Below are 24,721 nucleotides of genomic sequence, written 5' to 3'. Positions count from 1 at the left end.
TAAAGAGTAAAACAGAGCATTTGCTTGATCAGCAACAAAGATCTTTCAACATGGTGGCCAAGAATTTACCGATCAGGAGGTTCAGAAGTTGAATTTCATTAACATTTCCTATTCCACACAGGCAATAAGAGAAAGTAATTGATACCTTCACTTGTCACACAAAAAATGAATGGTTTCAAGCAATTTTCATTTAAGAAAATATATCCTCTGGACAATACTTAAAACAGCAGGAACCATCCTTGTGTAAGCACATAAACCTATACAGTTACAGAGCTGTTGCCAAACCAACTTGAATAGTATCTTGATGCATATGCATTACTGTTCATTGGCTAAAAAACGGCTGGAAATTTTCTTCATCTCTGCATGTCATCTATGAAATGTTGGGTTAATGGAAGGAATTTTATTTTAAACAAAGAGGTCAATATCTATAAAGGTTGCTAAGAAAAATTATTATAACGAGGAAAAAATCTGAATGAGCAATGCACAAAATACTTCAGCAAGTAATACAGGCTAGGAACGCCCCTGAATCTACTGATAATTTCATATATTAGTTAATGAATATTTATTAGACTACACAAAATGACATATGGACAAACTAGTGAAACACTGAGGAGATAGTCCTTCTGTTTGCCAATGTTTTAAACAAATATGCATGCATGACCAGCATGGCCATGTATTATCCCAAAAAAGACAGTTCTGGAATGGAGCTCCTGAGTCTCCAGATACAGACTTGCAACAACACCACATTTCTAGAAATACTTGTGTATTATAAGGAAACGTTAGTTTTTGACCTCTCTCAATACTCCCGTTGAGCAGCTCTCAGAATCTCACTCACAAGATAGCTAGAAACCTTCCTCCTAATGTCCATACAGCCTCTCTAAATAGTGATGCTCCTCCTTCCTAGCTTCACATAGTGACAGGCAGCAATCACGTTAACACCACCTTTCTGCAGCCACTATAAAAGGCAGTTGTTATAAAATAAGCTGTCCGTTCTCTAATCACAGTGGTAAACTTTCTCTGCATCTGTTATTTTCTGAAAGTTATTTCACATATTAGACCTTAGAAGCACAGGTATGTTAGAACACAGATCTACATTGCCTTGGTTTCAGTTTTGAGCCCCAAGAAGAAGTTTTTGCTGGTGTTCCCGATGTGTATGACAATGCATTTTGTTTTATTACTCCCATCTTCAAGGTCCTCCAATTATTACTATATCATTCTCACAGTCATCTATGCTGACAATTCCTCATAATTTTATCTTATCACCGTGTAATTAGCCCCGTCTTAGTCTTTTTTTGCCTCGGGCATTAATGAAAACAAATAGCTCTAGTCCCTTTCTCTGGAACAGTATTCCTCTCCCAGCCCAGTCCGTTATTGTCGTCTTCTCCTATTTCTTACTCATTCCCCACTTCACACACCAGACCACACCTCCTCTAAGTAAATTTCCAGCATGGCAGTATATCAAATGGCTTTGCCAAAGTCCAGATAAATGAGGTCTCTGTGTTCCTCTCATCTGAGGAAAAAAAATAAAAGCAATCAAAGTAAGGTATAATATGAGTTAGAATATGTTTGATCTTCCGGATAAATTGGTTTTCTTCAGTTTTCCATTTACCTTTATGCTATTTAATTATTCATTCTTCAAAAAGCTTTCCAAAGCCTTATTCAGTTAAGATCGGACAGACACACAGTTTCCTTGCTCTTTCCCTTCTATAGGTTTCAGCACTACATTAGCTATTCCCAAGCCACTTGGTACTACCCTTATTTTGATAGCCTTGTTAAAACTTCCTGCTATCAGAGCTATGATTTCATGTGCAGTTTTTTCAAAGTCCTACATGGAATTCTTATCAGATCCCCTCAATGTGACCGCATGGAAGCTCTACAAGTTTTGCAACCTTCTTGAATTATAATAAATACTAATCAACTCCTGAATACAAGAGGACAGATCATACCCTGGCAAAATGTAATTTACAGAGTGGTTTACATGATCGCTAGTAGCATTGTTTCCTCTTAAATTAAATACATACTCTTCAATAAACAAGTTAGTGTTTTCGCATCAAAATAAGTGTCTACATCCACGTGTGCAATGAATACAAAGGGGCATACATTTACACTTTCTGTCATCGTGGGAAAAAACTACTTAGATCTAGAAACAGTATATTCACATTGTATCATGTAGGTCATTTACCAAAGAAGCCACATAGGGAGTTGTGTATGCAAGAGTAAATCCTTCTGTTCCCGACACTAATATTTCATATCCAAAGTATAGTATGTTATAGCATCTTATACAAAATGTCTTTAATAGATAAAGCACTGACGATAACCATAGGTTTCTTCAGAAAAAGTACAGCTGTTCTAACATTATTAAATTCCAACCAAGAACTAAGCACATCCTTCATTTTTCCGTCCGAAATTATTCCTCCAAACCACACCGGTGTTCTAAACATGCACTATTAATAGTCTGAGAAAAAAAAGTGAAAGTTATCCTAGTAGATAAACAGGTGTCTTTGAGGTTGGAAAGACTACTCGAGTGCTTGGAGAGTCGATTGTGAAAGCAAGCAACAGTGTACCTGGGCAGAAGAATCAAGGAAAGGCTAAGATCAAAACAGACAATGGCAACAACTCCAAAGGCAAATGAATATTCAATATATTTAGTCAGAAGAATTTTTGAGTCAACTATAAATATTCTATAACCAATCTACATACAGAAAAGTGAAATGTTAACAAGTTGGCTAACAATCCATTGAAGCTCTGGATCTCTTCATAACGCCAGATAGAAAGTATTGTAATGACAGATACTACAGAAATGGAATCAAAAGGGAAAAAAAGACAAAGGAAAAAAGCTAAAGCAACCACTTCACATTCTGTGAAAAGAGGTTCTAAGGCCCTCTTACAATAATCTCTCTTCTTTTGAAGCGTGTTACTTTGTAAGCACCACCTAGAATTAGATTTTATTATTATTTTGCGTACCAGAATAAAACAGTAAATATCAGTAGGGGTTTTGCTGGCTATCCCCAAATTCACTAAGACACAGCATGTTTGGCTGAGCACAAGAAAGGATAAGGAGACAGTAACAACATTTGCAAGGTAATCACCCCTTTTTTCCCCCATTTTCCTACACAAACTAAATATTTCTGTCTTCTTAGTTTTACTGTGGAACGGACATCCTACGCTGTTCTTGTTTTGTATGATCTCAGCCTCTTAAGCTTCAGTTGCACTACATGCACACACACCTGCACCACACACACAAGTTTAATAAGATTTTGTTGACATACCCACCAACTAAAGAGCAATTACTGACACTACCCTGCACACAAATCAGCTTTCTCCTTGTCAGCTGCAGTCATTTCAGATCTGGCCTTTCTACCTCCACATCTAAACTGCTACCAAAGTGCAGCTGCAAAAGTCATCTCTCCTCCCACTCTACATCCAAATCCTCCTAGACTCTGTTGGTCTCCTGCCAAATCATATTCAAGTACCTTGTCTTCACCTACAAGATCTTGCACAGTAATAAATAATATAGAAATAACCACAATGTGCTCAGGAATTATCAAGTCATTTAGAAAAAAAAAACAGAACAGAGGAGTAAGACCTTAAATTACGCCCCTCTCTATCCATCACAGTCCTGTCACACCGAACACGCTACACCCTCCTCCACTTCACACTCCCTTGCCACAGTCCCATGACTTACACATTAGCAGTACAGTTTCATGGACAACCCCCTGCTCCAGCATCCTATCAGAGAGGTGCAGATCAGAGAGAGAAGACCACAGAGAGCCCACAGAATGCAATCATGTGCAGAACAGCACAGCCCTACACAGAAATGCTTGCGCAAACTCCCTCCCAGCTGCAGCCTTGCACCACAGTCTGGCCCCAGTTCGCTAAACTGATTTGCCCATCACGCCACTAGACAGATGATATCCTTTTCCAGGCTGCAATGCAAAATGTATGCAACGCTTACTGTATATCGGGAGACAAAAAGATAACACAAAGGTAGAGGGACTTGCAAGCATGCTATCCGATTAGCACAGTTACAGGACTGCAAACGGAAATCACCTTCAGCTCATTTTTCTGACCTAGCATCACCCTGTCGAGAGCTGTTGTAAGCAGGTGGCTCTCCACTGATCCCTGCCTGCAACTTCGTTAGGCTTGTCTAGAAACACATTTAATTACAGTTTGGAGATCAGACAGTCAGAAGATTACCTAAACTCTAAACATAAAAAAAACAGGCCTTCTGAGACATAAATCTTGCAAGTATGTTTCCATTCAGCACAAGTCCAGATTCCTGAACAGTTTATGATTCTGTAAAATCTTCACTGTAAAAAAACTGCATATACTTAAAATTTGCAAAGGTAGCAGCTTAAGTTATTTCTAGTCAGCTCATAAAAATCTGTCTTTAGCACTTTTTTCCTAAGAAAAAAAGAAAAAAACCCAGACATACTGTAAGCTTAGTGAAAAGATAAGATTCTGGATATAATACCAATATGACTTCACTCTTTATTTTGTAAGGGTTCAAAACAATACTAGATGAAAGTTTATATATAAGCATAAGGGATCTGCCAAAATGAAAGTGAAAACCCAGCAAATTATATTTCAGACACCTTGACGTATTATGCACCACACTTGCTGTCAGCTTCGCTGTCCTTCCCTTTGCTGTAGGCCGAATGCTTGAATACCAATCTTATTAAACTACAACTCCGACTTTATCCACTATATATAACATTCCAGATGTCATACCAGCTGGGAACAGGCCCTTAGGCCATCTTTGGTTGATCTCTTAGTCGCTTTCCAGCTTTTGCCAGGCATTCATCCAAAAATATGAAGGAAAGTGCTAAAAACAGATGTCAGAGTTAATGGTTTTTTTCTTCATGGTAGGAAATACAGAAAACTTGCACCCTACACCTATTCTATGAAATATGAATGTTGTCAACAAACCATAAGTTAATTTTAAATTAAATCATAACATAGCAAAGTTAATTCATACGCTATTTTTCTGACAACAGGCCAGCCTCCATCAGTCTGTTCTTTGAAAATATTACGTGGTCATTTGGATTTTTTCATTAAGCTGGAAAATCTTCTGATGTCGTCAATCTGCAAAAATGGTTTCAAGTCCCTCATTTGAGAGAACGTAGTGCTTAAAACGTAAACTAGACTGATTGCAATTCATGGTAAGCTTTATGACAACACCAGAGTAATGGGAGTTATTAAATCTGTACACATCTGAGCTACGTAGGAGAAAGACCTGTTGGCCCCATCATATTACACAAATTATTTCAACTTCCACTCACTGCAATATGAACAGGAGATGTTCAGATCTTCCCAAGGGCTTCTCTCTCTCTTTGGGGTCTTACAGAAGTTGAAGCATGGAATTTCAAAGAAGAGGGCTGGAAACGACGCACTGATCCTGCCAACACTTTTGCACATGTGCATCTTTACTTATGTGGGCAGTTCACTGACGTAGACGGGAGTCCTCACAAGAATTAAGTTATGCATGTGCATAAGCGTTTGGGCCCTAGACTGTAAGGTCTGTGCAAGAGAGGTCATCTATCCTACTGCTCTAGACAGTGCTCCAAATTTTCTGTCCACACTCACCATAATGTTAACAAACATATGTAGAACCAATTCTCAGAAAGAGTTCATGGTGCTGCCAGCAGAACCTCCCTTCATACGAAGGGCCTTCATCTCTCAGATAGTAAAGTACAGGAGACCATTTCAACTACGATACTATCTGAGAAGAATGATCTATTTTGCACCTTTTAAGATGTCCTTTTTGAAAAGCATGTTTGGGCAATAATCTTCATTAAGAGTAAGTCGTTTAACTGCATAAGAAAAAAAGGCTATTCCTAAATATTTTCACCCTCCTTTTCTTTGCCTCACATTCATTAGAATGCAAAGCTGAAAATATGAGAAAAACAGACTATCCTATAGTCTCAATATTGAAGGAGCAGGAGAGAAATGAACATTAACTGGCAAGTTCATTGTAAGGTATAAAAATATCTGCAAAAAGAACAAATTCTTTTTCAAATGGAATAAAAAGAGCAGGGCAAGTTTAAAAGCTAGCCCTAGTACTTAAATAAGATACTTAGGATATAATTCTGATTCGAATACTAGAATGCAATACTACCCTAAGACAAGTAGTTACCACTGAAGCCAACACTCAAGGGTGGTAAAATTTCATGGTTTATAGTTTAAACTTATTTTACATCATCTTTTAGTAACATCAAAAAAATACACAAGACAAAGTACTAATTTCTTGTAAGTAAAACTGATGCATTGTAAGTCCCTTTTTTCAAATGTTATAACAAAAAAGATATTGTGCCATATGTTGTTTGATGTTACGAGGCATTATACGAGCTGTCTGAAAGAGCACAGCTTGTTTCTTCAAATTTATACCATATAAAACCACAACATGTAGACAAAAGAAGATCCTTGACCTACACGTGGTACATGTTTTAGCAAAGATAGGGCATGGGTGTGGAACAGTAAACCACATTTTGTCAATATTTCTTGATGTGATTTGAGTAAAACATCGTTAATGAAATAGATCAAGTATTTTTAAAACAGAATTCATTTCAGCATTCATGGTGTGTGAATAGGTTTGCTTGCATAAATCATGAAAAATTCAGTGATCCTCACTAGATCTGCCAGCAGTTGTTTCAAACCAATAAAATTCACTTTACAGCAAGCCTTCACCCATCTTTTTGACACTAAATTTGAAATTAAAAAAAAAACAAATATTGAACTTGCCTCTCGGCAGAATACCAAGGTTGCAATGATGTTTGCTCTTTGTAGCATCTATCCCATTTTCCAGTAATGCCTTAGTCTAACACTTAACAGTATTTCTCCTGGGGTACTTGAATCCAATCTGCCTGAAATCAATGGCAAATCTCTTTTGCATTAAAAAATGAAGGCCTGATCCAAAGTCTATTGAAATTACTATGATTTTTGGACTAAAGCCTAAATAATCAACTAAAGAACATATCATCTTGTATTTACAATTGCAACCATCTCCCAAGGGTTATTTTAAAAACCACAAAAACATCCGATCTCATACAGCAGCATTATTACTATTAATTTGTCTCACCCATTTGCAAATACTCTACTCTGCTTCACAAACCTGCAAATCAGCTAAAGCTTTTGTGCCTTCTTTAAAATCCTTTTTCTGCTAAGCAACAAAAAATGTTGACTGAAGAAAGGCTTATACCATTAAGGCACTAAAATACTTCACCTCATACCATGATAAAGAGAAAAGATAAATCTTACTAGCAATAAGATACTTTTATAAAGCTAGATTGCACAGGCTTAAGTGGCAAGACGTCAAGTCTAATAGCCTCAGAGTACTAAAAGAAGTCCAGACTGTTTCTAGTTCTTAAAAGTTCTGACTGCCACTCCTTCTGGGCCAAGAATCAGCTCAACACTTGCCTGTCTATAGGAAAGCATGGATGGAAAAAAACCCACACAATGAAAAGAATGTAGGATTTACCAATTATTCTACAAAATACGAGACCTACAATTTGTGTCAAATACATTAAAGTACTGACGGCTAATGTTCAAGTGTAGCGCTACTCTTTACCCAAGACCACACTAAACACTTAAAGCACTGAGCACCTAAAACCGCTGCCTCAAATCACATGTAAACATTTATTTCTGTAAATAGTTTCAGACGTGCAAAAAGATTTACTGACACTCCTAGGACATCCTGCGTACCGAAAGTTGCACCCAAAGCTTCAGTGGTTTCCTGGGGGTAATGGTTTAAATAGATTAGAAAATATGCAATATTTTTTAGGCAAAAAGAAAAGCAAGTAACTTCCACACATAAAACAAAGGCAGAAGGAAAAAACATCTCTGCACTTTCACAATATGAAAGAATGAATAATAAATGCCATATATTTTTTTATTACTGTTTTAATGTAAAACACTCTCCCAGTTCTGTTACTGAAAACCATGGTTGTCCTCTGTGCCCTTAAGTCAAGTGCCGATAAGCCTCCAAGGCTTTGCTGAGCAACAGTGCTGGTGGGAAACCACACGTGCAGCCTGACACTCGAAGCACACTGCATCAGGATGTTAATTGGGGATTACAGCTACTTCTACCTCTCCAAAATCTGCATGTACTCCTTTTCTCTTTTTTAGAAGCCAAATTGAGGTGAAGGATACTATTTCCTATACTATTTATTCTACCTAGCTTTGTTATGATCCTGAAGCTGAATCATTCTTGGCCATCCTACGACCTGCCCTGCAAAACGGTTCTGCTTTCTGTAACAAAAACAATGAATAGCTGTGCTTTCCTCTGTTAAGAGATATTTGACCTTCTTCCTTTTCATCAATCACTACCTTATCAGTCTCCTAACATAACCAAATAACAAGGGCATAACTTCCCTTCACGAACTGAGACAGTTGTTTATAAAAACCACAAAGATTTAGCATCCAGTCACTAAAGAATAAGAGCTCCTGCCCTTCCTGGTCACACTGCGGCCGGATCACTTGACTACACTACATAAACACACTTTTATTTAATTAGATATAAGAAAAGACAGTTGCTGAAAGCTGGGAAATAGAAGAGAGAGGCCCCTTATTTTGTCATTATATCAACAGTACATTACTAATGTGTGTTGTGAAGCCTGGTACAGTTTGTTTCACATAAGGAGCATTAAAAGGCTTCAGATCTTACAGTATCACAACCTGTAACACTTTCTAAGCTCTGAAAATAATAAATACATTTGTCAGCAGTGATCTTCTCAAGAACCTACGTTTACCACTTTTGCTGCTAAAGCCAAAATTGGTAATTAATGGATGCTATTTTCTTCCATGTGAGCAAATACCTTTTGAAGTCTAATAGTCAGCAGAAATAAATTAGGTTTAGTGCCAATGCTGATGGTTATTTTTAAAAATAAAGCCAAATAACTTTCTGAAGTGGTAGAGAGATTGTTCTTTAGCTGTCCCAAGGTTCATTACACAAGTGCTAATGATATGAGGTTGGATGGGTGTTGAGCAGGCTGATTCAGTGGGATGTCCCTGCCCATGGCAGGGGGGTTGGAACTAGATGGTCTTTAAGGTTCCTTCCTACCCAAACTATCCCATGATTCTATGATATCAAGGCTCATTTTAACTATTACTAGAAACAAAGCCAAGATATGGAGATTTTTAAAAGAAGGCTTTTCAATGCATCTTCCACATTAGTGGAATACAAATTGGAAGAGATTTAGGTTCACGTGCATCTCCACTAGAAGTTTAGTGTGGTATCCAACCTTTGCTATAAATTTCCTATGCTGGACAGGCCTGAAAGGATGACTGTCAAGGATACAAGGGATGTTATCCACGTGCTCTACAATGTAAATTCCATTTAAATTACCCACTGCCCTGCAAAACAGCACAGAACTCTCTCAGAAGCACCTTACATAGAATGATTCGTTTTATCAAGCAAGTGCCTTGCTCAGCATTATGTCAGAGCCAGTATAAACTGAAGTTTCTGTTATTTTTGCACTGAGGCTTTCCATGTTAAAAGAAAGGGACTGCTATAAACTCTGATGGGTCTTTTAATTTTTTGTAATGACAGAAGCACAGAAGAAAAAAATTCCATTCATCCTTCATGAAAAATTCATCAACACAACGATTTTCTCTTCTCATTTGTGCAAAATTTAACAAAAGTTCTGAATAGCTTGACAAGTTCAACAGATTTACCTATATTATTGAAAAACTAAATACAATCCATTCTGGTCCTGACCGAGACCAGTGAAAAGCCTTGGTTCTAAATGTATTCACATTAAGTAAATAAATTGATTCATTCACCATTGGACTTTATCAGCCTAAAACATCCTCTCTTTCACGTGTAATCTGAAGAATGGCTTTCCAGATCGAAGCATTGCGTTTCCCACTGTACTTGAAATATATCTTTTTGATTTAGAAGCACTTCTCTACTACATCTCAACGAACTCCTATACTGATAGATGACAGCAGTGGTGCGTCAGAGCTGCGTAAGTCTGGGATCATTTCTTCTACCTCCAGACCTTTCAGTCTTATTTTAGAAGTCTGAAGCTAAGCCTTTATCAATGCCAAAATTCTTGGTTAAGTACATGTGCCACTTGCTGGGGGTGCACTGGAGTCTTGAGGTCAGCAGGAAATTCACATTATGTTGTATCAGTCTCTCAACAATTTAATCATTGGTCTCCAGTAAAGAATGTCTGTGTATTGTTAATTCATTTCATCAGGTGTCTTATCACTGGTTCACTGTAGCAGAAATAAGTTAAGGACTTTACAGTAGAATACTTGCCCAAGTACACATCCTTCCCTCTGCTTCCAGGAGGAAAAAATAAAAGACCCTAAATCTACTGTTAGGAACTGAAAAACCTGTTTGGGAAAACTCTGAACTGAAACCCTCAGAAAATGAGACATTGAATAAGAGTTAAGAAAATTCAATCCTTTATGAAAAATGTGCATGGCAGAGACACTATAAAAACAAGGCACTTCAATTTTTATATAGACACAAACTGAACAAATATGTAACCGTGGCCCCAAAGAAATGTCCAAAAAGAAGGAAGCAAGTAAGTAGATGAGAAAATAATGTGTTTTAACAATGAAGTTCTATTTTCCCTTAGTAGAGATACTCCTTTAGTATTCCTCATTTCATCCCTATAAACAGGTATTTCCTCTAATTGAAATCTTCTTTCGACCCAAGCCCATGGTCTCAGTCACATGAGTCCAAGCTGCTCTCAATACCACCCCAAGCAGGTGTGTACAGCAAGGCTTTATGCATCCCTGTATAGCTTTTCATCACCCATTGGAGCAGCTTCACTATCTGTCCAGCACGCAGTGGACCAGGAATAACAGAAACACCTCAAAGTTTATGTCCAGTCTCCTCTCTTCCTTGAGAAGTCATTTTGCGGGGAGGAACTTGCAAATGAGGGGCTGCTTCTGCAACCCGGGAGTCCTCTGCCAGCTGCCAAGGCCGGTATTATTGCAGCCACAGAAGGACTAAGGATCCAGGCCAATGAGTTTTACCATCGAATTTAGTGGAATAGGATTACAGCGTCATAGCAGGTATTTGATCCAAATTGAAATGATGTAAAATGTGCTTGCTGCAGAAATTGTATTATTACACATTCCCTGCGAAGGCACTTATCCTGCACCAGGGGAAGAACTACCGGCTTCTGTAAGTATGATTTACATGCAGAAATCTTTGGCACAGTTGGGACCAATGCAGTAATACAACCAAAACAAGGAAGTCTGCAGTTCTTAGTGCATAAAGAAAACTATACCACACACAGCAGTTCCACTATTTTCTCTGAACAAAACAACTTTGAACTTAAAATGTTAGTTGGAGTTTTTCAAATACCAATTCCCCATTCAGTTTGCCAATAAACAAAAGCATGTCAAAACAGTTTTCAGTTCACTAAGCAAACTATCGCACACAAGAATATATCACTAATGATATAATTACCTGTGCATATGCTAGTCATGCACTTCCAGTAAGCAATTAGCCTAAATAAAAGTATTGTTTGATTAGGATCATGCCTACTGACTTAGACAGTACCAGTCTCTGTAAGAGTAATTTTGCCTGAGCCTGTAAGTGGTTTTCATTTGCTCTTAATCCCTGCCCCCCCACTCCAAATCAGAAACACATTTCACTTGATTACAGAGTTAATTTCATTATCCAAGTAATATTTTTAATAAAAATCTATCTTAATAAAGGCCCAAAGTAACTCTGCAAACATAAAAAAAGGTATCAAAACCAAGAAAAGAATTGAAAGTATTAAAAGCACCTAATATCACCTTCAGTTAATTTTCCACAGAGACACCAACTGATGCATTTTATCTTCAAACACATGGCTATAAACTTGGAACATGATTTAAACCTCCTTATTAACATCTGTAGGATTAGCATGGCGTACTACAAACCTGTCCTCAGAATTTGTTACTTACACAAGATGTCCCAGTTAAAAGAGTGGAACTCCTTGCAAGATTCAAGTCAGTGGAATTTGTGTTCTTCCAGTGTCACACCCTGGCTGAGCAAGGACTGCACAGACAGCCTTTTACTCAGCTGAAGAGGAACATTTTTAACACAATGCTGAAAATCAGGTAGTGAAGTATTAGCAGCTGCACTTGTGGTTCTTCACATAAAATTCAGTCCATCTGCTCAGTCTCAGAATACACAAATGAAACTACCCAGCAGTGTTCAACAGTGGAAGGATTGCATTGCAGAAGAACACCTGAAATAGTTTATGCCCACTTGAGAACAGCTTGTTTTACTCCAAAAAGAATCTTTCATAAAGAGCTAGACATTGAGATTCAAGATGTTAAGTCTTTGTAATAGTTCTGAATGCTTCCTCACAGTATCAACAAAAATGTCATGTCACAGTCTAACACAGGTTTCTGGCTCCTTCTCAAAAGGAGAACGCTGCATCTTATGCACTTGGGTAGCAAGAGCGCTGCTGACTACAAATCTTACTCTTTTTTCAGCATTAGAGCTTGTCCTCACTGATGTGTTAATTTGAAATAATCTTCTCCCTTACATGACTCATCTCCAAGCCCAAAAATTTCTAGCTTCATTTCACTGGTGATTTACATGCAAACTAGTTGGCAGGAGAATAAAAGGACTCAAGACCGGGAGCAGAAGCCAGCGAGCAGCTGATACTGAAATCCAGGCTGTGAGTGTCAGAGTTCCCCAGGCAGGGCAGAGAGGATGGCAATCAGCAGCAGGTGGAGTGGGGAAAGCAGGGGAGAGAAACTGAGGAGGAAATGGCTGTCAGCCCAGCTGGATACAGGAAACAATTGCCCTCCACAGAATAGTTTACTTTACATGGTATGAATGACTTACACAACAAACACGAGTATTTACTGTTAGCTGACTACAAATAAAAAGGTGGAATAACAAGTTCCATCAGTTTATTTCTACATTAAGTCATCCAGACCCTGGGTTCCACTACCTTTTTGGTTTTAATTAACATTTAAAATGCAATCCTTCTCCCTCTGGCCCTGAAAAACAGAAGCTAAGACAGAATATCTCTCATCACATAGGTCAAGGCATCTATCAGAATATTTACTCTTTCTTGCCATTCACTTTATAGCAGCCTTTTCCAGCAAACCCAAAGGAAGGCTAATTATCAGAACTGCACCAGCCTCAGCCTGTGTATTGCAAACTTACACATCTAGTTGAAAACAGACTTACTGGTTTTTACCCTACCTCACATATCTAAACACTTGCAAGTCTGAAAGTGCAGATTTTCATTATTTTAATTGCTTGCTGGGTGGTTTCAAGATGCCAGTATTTACCACTCCTCCTGACCACACATTTTTCAGAAAGGGTTTGTTTAGAAACACTACATTGCTGTGCCAAGATTCAACTACTTAGTGCCACATGTCTAATTCCAGAACCAGGGCTTCCTTATGAGTTTAAAGTGGTAAACATGATATAATTTAGAAGGAGCAAGGTCAGCTAGAAAGCTGAGTGGTCAAGCAAACATTTTCTCACTTAAAAGAAGATAACCTCTTTTGCTTTTTAATTTCCTCCCCCCTCACCCCACAAGCGCTCTCTCAGCCAGCCAAAGTGGAAAGGTACTTCAAACATTCAACCCAACCAAGTTTTCACTGCTGTCCTTGTTGGTGGTCCGTCATATGGAATGGTTTTAATACTTGGAAGCAATACCTTAAGCGTCAGAAAACAAGAACATTTTATTTCTGCAAGAAAGCTTTCCAGTACTACTAGTATTCTGGAAAAGAAAAAAAATTCCTTGTAGTAGATTAAAAGGTGAAAAGCCAAGAGAAATCAGAAAGAAAACTAGGAAACTATTCCTTATGGCAAGGTTCAGCTCATATCTCAATGTTAAGGGAAGGACTATTACTCATTTATTTTAAGACTCATTCAAGAATGATAGGAGAGGGACATATTTTTTTTCGGTCTCAGATTTCTAATGGCAAATGAAGTCTTTGGCTACACATCAAAATCTATTTGGTACTACGTTACATTTAAATTACATCGACTCAGTAGAATTTTAGAAATGCAGCATGCAATGTACTGATGCAAGACATTGCTTGCTAAACAATGCAGAAGCTGTAAGAAAATGCTCAATGTAAGCATCTCTCTATTTCTGCTCTTCAGGAGTCCTCAGAAGTATTTGGTTTGAACCATTGTTTTTCTTTTTCCCTGAAGATAAAGCAGTAAAATTATCAAAACTATAGTGTACCACTCTGTGCAGATGTCACCTCATCAAATAAAGATGGCAGTATCTCATCAGGTTCTACAAGGTATTTTCCTCTATAGTAGCAGCAGAGGTAAAAAAATATATATTCAGTGAATTTTTAAAATATCTAGCCAAAGAATTTCATCTGCATGTAATTCTTAAGTACACACATAGCAACTGAATACGCAGAGGGGTTAGTGCAATCCTGTACAAAAATGAAAGCACAGTCCTGCCAGATTAAACCAGAACAAAATGTACTATCTTGCATGTACAACATGAATCCATATGTAATTTTGCTCAGCTAGAACAGAGTACAGTGTGTTCCCATTAATATTTACTCATCTTCCATTTCAAACTGTAAGCTCGTCTTTTCAGATAGCAAATACTTTTGAATGTTTAAGTAACAGCTAGTTCTATTTTACTGAGATTACTTACTAACAAAGGAATGAGTGATCCTGATTAAACTGGCTCTGCGCTTGAAAAATATCACACAAATAGCCAAAGAAAACCCCTTTGAAACATTCCTGTGTTTGAAGGATGTAAGGAAACTAATTTTGGATCATGACGATGATGATGCTATATAAAAATAATTGCAGTCTATCCCAACAAACTGGAAATTTTATTGGCCTGGATACAAAGAACAGTGCAAGGAGGGGGAAGGACACACTTGGGAAGATATAGAAGGATCACTATTCCTACAAGGGCCTTGATATCTTGTTGGCTAGCCAAAAGAACAGAGCGTGACCCACTTTCTTCTCCCACCTCCATGCCACAGCCTTAGGAACCTCTCACCCTTTTTATCCATTCTGCCCCCTTCCATGAATACAAACGGAGGCTTGGTCGTCACAACAGATCAGGTAGGACTGATCTCTTATTTTGTTGTAATCAAGTGCACTAGGTTACTTAATGTTTCCAATTTTCAATTTAAATAACAGGACGTACAGGAATACCAGGACTCTGTGGGGATGCCCACAGGACAATTCTGGTGTTCAGGGAAAAACAAACGCATTTGACAGGCTAGCACTCATACATAGTGGGGCAGGACAGAGAGTAAATTCCTGATGGGGTAACCGCAGCAGCGGACACTGGTAAACCGACACATGTGATCTATCTAGACTTCTGTAAAGCCTTTCACATATTCACCCACAACATCCTTCTCTCTAAATTGGAGAGAGTTGGATTTGATGGGTGGACGGTAAGGTGGATAAGAAATTGGTTGGATGGTCATATTCAAATGGCTCAAAGTCCAGATGGAGATCTGTGATGAGTGGTGTCCCTCTGACAGGGGTCCGTACTGGGACCGGTGCTGTTGAATATCTTTATCAATGATACTGACAGGCAGATTGAACGCATCCTCAGCAAGTTTGCAGATGATACTGAGCTGAGCAGTGTGGTTGCCACACCGGAAGGACAGGATGTCATCCAGACGGACCTGGACAGGCTGGAGAAGTGGGGCTGAGAGAACCTCATGAGGTTCAACAAGGCCAAATGTAAGGTCCTGCACCTGGGTTGGGGCAATCCCATCTTTAGTACACAATGGGGGGATGACATGCTTGAGAACAGCCCTGCAGAGAAGGACTTGGGGGTGCTGGTCGATGAGAAGCTCGACATTAGCCAGCAATGTGCACCCACAGTCCAGAAGGCCAACCATGTCCTGGGCTGCATCAAAAGAAGTGTGGCCAGCAGGGCGAGGGAGGGGATTCTGCCCCTCTGTTCCTCTCTTGGGAGACCTCATCTGGAATACTGCATCCAGTTCTGAAATCCTCAATGTAAGAAGGATATGGAGCTGCTGGAAGGGTCCAGAGAAGGCTACAAGGATGATCAGAGGGCTGGAGCACCTTCCCTATGAGGACAGGCTGAGAGAGTTGGGGTTGCTCAGCCTGGAGAAGAGAAGGCTCTGAGGAGACCTTATAGTGACCTTCCAGTACCTGAAGGGGCTACAGGAAAGCTGGAGAGGGGCTGTTCACAAAGGCTTGTGGGGATAGGATGAGGGGGAATGGGGATAAACTGGAGAGGGGCAGATTTAGACTGGACATAAGGAGGAATTTCTTCACAATGACAGTGGTGAGGCGCTGGCACAGGTTTCCCAGGGAAGCTGTGGCTGCCCCATCCCTGGAGGTGTTCCAGGCCAGGTTGGATGGGCTTTGGGCAGCCTGATTTGGTGGGATGTCCCTGCCCATGGAAGGGGTTGGAACTGGATGATCTTTAAGGTCCCTTCCAACCCTAACTATTCTATGATTTTATTAAATTAAGGTGGATGAGAAGATGCTACTGCATTTTTTTTTTTATTTTATGTGGCAACCTTGCTATACTGATTCAATTTTCATATTGGATGCATTAGGTAATTAAAAGGGTCCTGTCAATGTAAATACATTTCTCTCTTTTTAATCACATATATATTCTTATTACAGCTATCACATATGAAGCCTATCTATACTAGGTTACAAAAATCAAAAAAATTGCCTTACAAAAGATTTTCACCCTCTGGTTTAAGATTTCCTTCCACTCAGAGTACATGCCATATGAAAGAGTAGAATGAAACACAGAAAATAAGAACAAGTTCAACTTTCCTGGCTCAGTTTGACCATATTAGTTTACAAAAATTACAGCAAAAACAAATTATCACTGTACATTATTATAATCCTATGAGTAATGTCCTAGAAAGTGAAGGATAATAATCTATTCACTAAAGAATTCTTTGTTTACTTGCAGGAAGGGAAACTAGAGATATAGATCAGTTCGCATCTGCATTCAATATATTTATATTTTTTAATAAATAATGCTTAAGGACTGAATTTCCTTTCACAAGAAACAACTATGAATACAGTTGCTTTTACTTTCAACGATCTGATGTTTTAGCACAATTTTGAGTTCCAAGAATTCAAACTTAATTTCATACTGCTCAGTAAGTGTCTGGGAAGAACCGGCTTCAAAGCTTTGTGAAAGAACAGAAGCTGACCATACCACAGATCTTATTCAGATCCCAATAGAATTAATGGAAAACTTTCCATCAAAAGGAATTGAGCTTAGAACTGACTTCTCTATAGCACTGTGCTGGTAGTTCAGATTTTCACAGAGGGGATTTTTTTTTTTTTCCCCCTCAATCAGCCCTGCTATTCACACAGCTCAAACAGTCTCTTCAAAGACCCAGACTATCCCTCTGTTATATTTGATTTGTCATCTTTGCATTTAATGGAAACTATTTTTGATCAAAACGTCAAACTATTTTGATCAAAATCCTTTACTGGATTTTTCAACTACTGTGATTAAATGCAGCCTGGGTCACAGCTGCATTTTATTGTCCTGTATATTATTGCTTTCCTAGGTGTTTTGTCCAGGGGACATCTTATCCAAGTACCTTTTCTGCCGACAATCAAGACCCTCTATGGTAGCAAAAGTATGAATTATTGTGAACATATTTAAGCCAAATTCAAATAATTTATAGCAGCTCAGCATACCTTCCATTTTATCTTTTCTGTTTCCTTTTGCTTTCCAAAAAGGATACTCAATCTAAAACTTTATTCAATAAACTCATCTCGGTTCTCTCCTTAGAGCAGTGATGAGCAAACTCTTTTTCACAAAGCAGCTTCTGCAAGGAGACCATCTTTCAAAATAAAGTTACCGGTCATTTGACAGAACCATACCTTGTGATTGCAGGGCAAGTTTAGCTCTTCTCTCACTCTCACAGGGAGTGTTGCCTAACAAATTCCCTCCTCTTACATTAAGAAACATACTGTAAGTGTCTATGAATGTAATTCAGACAGTTTTGATGTGAAGTTCAACTGACTTCTGGAACACATTGTGTTATGAGTAAATTTCCACAGCATGCCACACATTTCCGAGGTTCGCTTTAGATCTTTTGCCAAGATTAACAGCATTTCTTTCATGTTGCTCTCTTTACATGTATATCTATATTCCATCTTTAACATAATGTTTGTATGGGTCTGGAGAAAGCATTAAAGATTTTTAACTTTAAAATACATAATTTGTTGCTTTCTAAACACTCTGCTTCGTTCATTATTACACCTTGCATTTGTTTCTCTGTAACTCAAGTCAACCTTCCCTTCCGAAAACTTCATGAACTAATAGAACTTGATGACTTTTCGCTCACAAGCTAGGAAATGCAAGATCTGCCTTATACTGATTTATCCATGAAATAAAACAATTCAGGATAGGTCAAAACAACCCACAGAAAAAGGACAATTGCCTCTAATTCTACACATTTTATAGACCTAACTATAAACATCTATTAATACATCACTAAAACATTGTTGCTTTCATCTCTACCCCATGCCGTTAATATTTTCTGTAAGTGGTTTTGCTTTATTATTTCTATAATTAAGAGCCTTAACTTTTCATTTAGTATATTCTGTAATGATTCAATTAGCTTTAAATTTGATGTGTCTTCAAAAGATAATGCACACATTTTATTAAGTTTCACAGTAATCTATATCTCAGAGTTATATAAACGTGACACTATCATTTTCACATATGACATACTGACCTGGTCATCATAACGGTAAGTGAGGAATTGTTCCCCCGTGGTATCCTCAAGAAAACTCCCCTGTGGAGAAAGTGCAAACTCAGGCAAGAAGTATGCACCTTGGGATTGCTCTGCTCTTGCCTGTAAGAGATTCAGAAAGGTCACATTACAGCTACTACAAACATAAGTCAAAATTTCAAAGAACTCTATGCATATAATTACAAAGACCAGAAAAACTGGGTAAAAAAGAAAAATAAAGAAAAAAAAAAGGAAAAGTGATGCATTTTCAGTTTCAGGCACAGTATTTCTGGATGGATACATTGCTGCATAGCTCTGTGATGAGGATGTGTCAAATGCTTAACAGGGGTCCAAAACCAAACAAGATGTCTCAATTGCAGAATCGTCTACTAAACAAAAAGATCTCTGGCTTATCAACCATCACTGCTGAAAGACACTGTGAAATTCACACTGGAAAAGTAACATCAAGCTATCCTTTCTTATTTTATTTTGTTTTTTTGCCTAATACTCTTCACTAGACCTCACAGGCTGCTGCAGATAATAGGCTTTTGGTTAAATACAGGAAGATACAAATACATAGAATTATAGAATAAGGCAGCCTGGAAGATGTGTTGAGAGCTCATCTAGTCAAACTTCCTCAAAGTGGGGTAACTTACAAAACCATCACACAATGAATTAATTTTCTATCCCACAGGAAGATATTACTGCAAAGAAGAAATTGGAAGGGAGCACGGAATGACTGGGTTGAACAGCAAGCAGTGGTCTTCATTAGTTCTGTACTCTCTTCAAAATTGGTGAAGAGCATTTGAGAGCAGAGTAGGAGAGGAAGAAGGTCCCGTTTCAAGTACCAAGGAGCTAATGTTGTCGGAATCAGAGTCAGTACCTCCAACTGGACTGTCTGACATCTGGGCCCTTTATTAGACAAACAGCTTTTGCTTCACAGATCTATGCATGTTCAGTAAGCAGTACATACCTGGAATGCGCTAGACATGCTGAACACATGCTGGTTGAACACCCTGTCCCTGCATTGTAGGTCTAAACCATCCTAGATACACAGCAAATGCTCTGTGGAGGTACTTATGTCCTTATTCCTACTACACTGTAGCTCTACTCTGAGAAGCTGAGTGGTTTGCACACTGGAGAAAACAGAGAATCATCTCTTAAATGCAGAATATTGAGTCCAGCTGTGGTAGAGGAAGAGTGGAAAGGGCTAGGAGGTAAAAATTACCTTACAAAAGATTGAAATCTTTCAGGGAAGGAACAAGCCTGAAATGTACAAGTTACTGCTAGACATTTCCCAATGAATCAACTTAATAAATGAGGTTAATTAAACTGTTTGATATATTTTGACATATACATAGTAATTTTACATGGCAGCAGTTGCCATTGACCGGTTTCCAGACTGCTGGCTCAAACTCTTTCAAATATAGGCATGTAATCTGAGTGCCAGAAAACCAGAGATTTCAAATGCAATCCATATAACTTACCTTCTTTTTCCACCACAAACCGGTTAAGACCTTCTGCAGTTTCTCCCTTGCACTAAGTTCACTTTCTGAAGCTCACAACTTATCTCATAAAAAGCAGATGACACGTAATTCACAGCATGGGTCTGGAGAAGCTTACATCGCTTTTGCTTCCTCTGTTCTGCACAGAAGAAGCTGTCAGCTTCTCGGACTGTAAACTCTATCACTTGTGACAGCATTAGATTAATATACGTGTTTTAAATTAAGCAATCTTCATATGAACTAGAAATAGCTTGCAAAGGACACGTCTAGACTAGGTTAAAAAGTCATTTTAGCATGCAGGACTGAACAACATTTTAAAGAGGATTTTTTTTCAAGTCTGCATAAGAGTAACTCATGTTCATAACATGTTTTCATGGCACTTCTATAAAGCCTATTACAGCAGTAGTCTCACTTGTACACTTCAGCCATCTGACCCTATTTATGCAGAATTAAATCCTAAAATACGGAGAATAAATCTATATTTGATAACAATTGTTTCCCCACAAAGTAACCAAGAGAGGCCGACAGTTTTGCTTTATGCTGAATCCAAGCTGGCTGCAACCAATGCAAACCTTGACATGTTGAGCATAACCCAGACATGAAACCGGCTGACATAATCTGGCATTTTCCCCCCCTGGTTTCACTGTGCTATCGATAGATCCTATGTGAGGGAATATGGCAATGATGTAATCCTATGATTTCAGCACAGGACTAATGGATAAGAGATATGTGTTCTAGATCTCGAATGGCCTGGGTTAAAGTACTTAACATTTCTACCTTGGTTTCCCCAGGTCTAAAACATTATTGCAAGTTAAATTGACCTATACTAGTGGTGCACTGTAAAGTTGAGTTCATGTTTGTAAAGTAGTGTTAAATGCAAGCTATTTATAGCAATATTTTTGAAAGAGCTGCCTAATTTACAGAAGAGAATCAAAATCACTCCACCACACTTCTCAGATAAAGGTACATATCACTGTTACCTAACTTCCCATAAATTTGTCAGTAGGATATGTAGCCATTAACTGGCTTGTGTTTCTAATTTTTATAAGCTAAACATTTCAAACAGAAAGCCTCTGGACATTGGATATAAAAGATGCCAATATATGAAGCTGAAATAACAATTTAATAATTAAGACATGAAAAACCAAGGGCTTTTCATATACATTCAATTTTCATATTAAAACCTAATGAGCAGCTACCCACTGGCAAAACAGAAGTATGTGTGCTAGATTAAGGCAAGCAAAATCTGGCTTCCAAGCATGGAAAAATTCAATATAAAAGCTGAATGGTTTAAGGTTACACAGGATGTTACAATGGAAACTGACCTGCTAACTACAAGAATGGGTACTGCTTTTCTACACTTAGTATAACTGAAATAAGGAAGAATGCACCAAAGTGTGTAATTAAAACTAAAAAACTACCAAGAATACACTGAGTGGTCATGGGAAACCCTTGTTGAAGCCAAGTCATTACAGCTGATAAACAATCCAAATCAAGAAACTCACTAACAAAAAAAAATAAAAGAAAAATCAAAGCTTCAAATTCTCAAATAACTGTCTTGTATCAACTCAAAGTCACAGGAAGATATTTTTTCCCCTCTAGTATAGGTACCTTCAAATAAGCTGCTTGTGTCCAATGCATACATTCATTCATGCACTGTTTTGAACACCAAACGTACTGTTTCTGCATAGTTCAGTTTATTCCCCACTGAGGAATCTACCAAAGTATCTTGTGAGGCTTTTATATTTCTGTGGGCACTTTTGCTTCAAAGTACTTCAAATTTCAGCAGACTGTGCGCTTATATTATATTAGTGATCATCTCTGAATGACTTGGGTAATCTGATACAAATTCATGTTTTAAACCAGAGACTGCAAGTCCAACTTCCAGAAAACAATTACATTCCACGCTAGTGTTTCAAGTCTGTTTAATGGCCACATTAATGTTAACAGCTTTAAGTTAATTGTGTCAAATTACAAGTACACTTCAGACTTTGATCAGGTATTTTAAACCAGCTTTTATCATCTTCTTAAGTATATCACCACAGCAGAAGGTGATAATGCAGCCAAACGAGATATTGTAATAATCACTGCATAAAATCCATTGAAAGTTACACATCAGCTATCGAGGAAGTGTCTATAACCATACTAACAAGGAAGAAAATTTAGAAGTTGGAAACAGATTTGTACTTGAAAGTCTAACTATCAGTTAATCAGAACATGTAACTTATTAGTGAGAAACTGAAAAAAAGAAATCTGCTGTGGTACATCATTCTATGTATGGGATTAAGGAGAACTACACTGATAAACAGATAATGTATGTAGGTTCTGGGCAGCATAAAATTACACTGTGCTTATTTAAAGGCTTATGCTCTGAGCACAGCTTTCATCTCAGGTTGTGATTATTTCCTCACTTATCACTCCCCACCTGAGCGCTTAAAGACTAAATTACTCTTCCACTTCCAGTTCAAGAGAACAAAATTAATATCTTATATCCAAGCCTCTGGTTTTTAGATCTCCCTCCACCGAGACTTACACTTTGTCATTTTTACTGCTGCCCAATTTCATTGCTCTCTATATGACTCCAACTAAAAGCATCCGCTCAAAATGAAGTTGCTGGGTTTAGGGATTTTACATTTTATTACTGAAAGTAAGAGGGATGATGACTGTTTCCCAGCCAATGCTGACATTAACAAGTAACACAGCCGAGAAGGACTGCATCTGCAGATAAAAATGGTGTGCGGGGCCAAATGCCCACACAAAGCATATTTGAAGGAGAGGGGTTTATTTTAAAGTAGCTCTACTCAATCCTATGGGTTGAGTATCTCTTCACGACTGAAGCACAGAAGATGTGCTGCTGGGGCACATGTTCTGGTTTACTCTGACCCAAAAGGAATCCCATTAGCACGCTCTGAAACCACTACACAATACAAGCTACTCTGCTCTTTTTTCCCTTGATACCCAGGATTCATATTAACTCCTGTCATCCAACTCACTTGTAATTACCAAATCAGAGCAATCACTAAAATACAGTTTCCCTATGACTAAAAATTATAAATATTAATCATTGGTCATTCTTTCCAAGGTACAGATTAACAATTTCAAAGGATTTAAACTGTTATTGTAATTCGGATAAATTAAAAAACATAGTTTAGTCTACAGTTCTTGGGGATCATTTGATACAAAGAATATGACAAAGCTCAACCAAACCTCATAATAGCATGCCTCTATTCTATTTAATCATAACCACCAGGAGACTGGAAAGTAATTGTTCCGTATTTATATATAAACAGCAGCAGCTTTAGAAAGTGAGCTTTCTGCTAAATCTGAGTTGTGAAGGTCAAGAAGATGAGAAAACGGAGACTGAATGTCTCAAAGAAATTATCTGAACATAATTAGAAATAAAACGCTAATCTTCCAGGTACAGAGGAATTTTTAATTTTAGAGTTTCTTGGCACCAAGAATTACACTAAGAGAAAAAATAAGAATGACACTCCTACATACACTTAATGCAAATCAGCATTAAACAGGCTTAAAATAGGTAATTACTTAACTAAACCTTGCTAAAACTGGGAACATAATGAGAATAAACTGTTTTGTGTAATGAAGAAATGAAAGCTTCAAAATTATCTATTTTAAAAGCCAAAGATGACAAAATACCATGCTCTTCCTGGAACTGCTTCAATCTCTTATTTTCCAGAAGAAAAACAGATGAAAGACAAAGGTCCAGTCACCTAAAATTTCATAGTTATGCACAACTGCACTAACCTGCCCAAAGTAAATCCTATAAAAAAAGACCAGCAAAGGGAAGGCAGTTTGCTTCCCATCACTTTGTGGCTCTTTTATTAGCTCTTGTTGGAAGGGGAAAATTGGGCAGGGTCTTGAGAACATTAGTTTCCAAACTCACCGTTGCAGGGGAAAAGATGGGAAAAGCAGATGAAGTGAGAAAAATTTTCTGCATTCTTAATGAGTTGTAAATACGTGTTTGTCAGTTGACTATGCATAGGAAGTCCAAGAAGGTACCAAACTGTGCACCTTCCGATTTAATTCAAGTAAAATATCTATCTACTAAGGTGGTGCAGCATATGATTTCCACCCCTGGGAAGTAAAAGACCAGCTAAATAGCAGTTCAGTTTAACAGAATTTTAAGGACTCCAGTACAAGAATTTTAGATATAGTGTAGGACTCCAGCTTTGTCACAACAGGAAGAAGTTGTTAGCAGAAAAACAAAGTCACATTAACAGCTGAGAACTTCAGATATCTCCCAGAGCAGGCAATCCTGATTAAGTAACTAGTACGAATCAGATTAGCCAAAAATTTACAATTTCCTTACATTAGATGGTCTGAAACATTTAAAGACCCTGCAAATGAACAGTTTCCACAGAAGCTGCCAGCAGCTCAGCATTTCTGAAGATCAGGCCAATTATTTAATTATTAATATTAAACTAAGAGATCAGCACTTCAAGCTAAACTACAAACATCATCCCTTCTAAAAAAAAATGAAAAAAAAGGACTCAGCTGAACTGATGAAAGCCAAGCACTTCTTCATA

At 38.0% G+C, this 24,721-nt stretch overlaps 1 protein-coding gene across 7 annotated transcripts in view; it reads right to left on the bottom strand.

The window, feature by feature from the left end:
- Nucleotides 1–24,721, bottom strand: part of ADAMTSL3 (ADAMTS like 3) — a 187,558-nt gene that overhangs the window by 137,601 nt on the left and 25,236 nt on the right. For 5 of the 7 annotated variants that reach the window (XM_054077304.1, XM_054077305.1, XM_054077306.1 and 2 more), the window contains exon 3: nt 18,673–18,792. The exons of the other annotated variants lie outside the window; for them this stretch is intronic. In XM_054077304.1, the coding sequence (XP_053933279.1) occupies nt 18,673–18,792 (120 nt within the window). The remainder of the gene's footprint in view (nt 1–18,672; nt 18,793–24,721) is intronic. 7 annotated transcript variants of the gene reach the window in all.

Source organism: Cuculus canorus, chromosome 12 (assembly GCF_017976375.1).
Source record: "Cuculus canorus isolate bCucCan1 chromosome 12, bCucCan1.pri, whole genome shotgun sequence".
In the NCBI taxonomy this organism is placed as follows: domain Eukaryota; kingdom Metazoa; phylum Chordata; class Aves; order Cuculiformes; family Cuculidae; genus Cuculus; species Cuculus canorus.
Note: the sequence above shows the minus strand (reverse complement) of the source record. Positions and strands in the feature narration are given on the sequence as shown.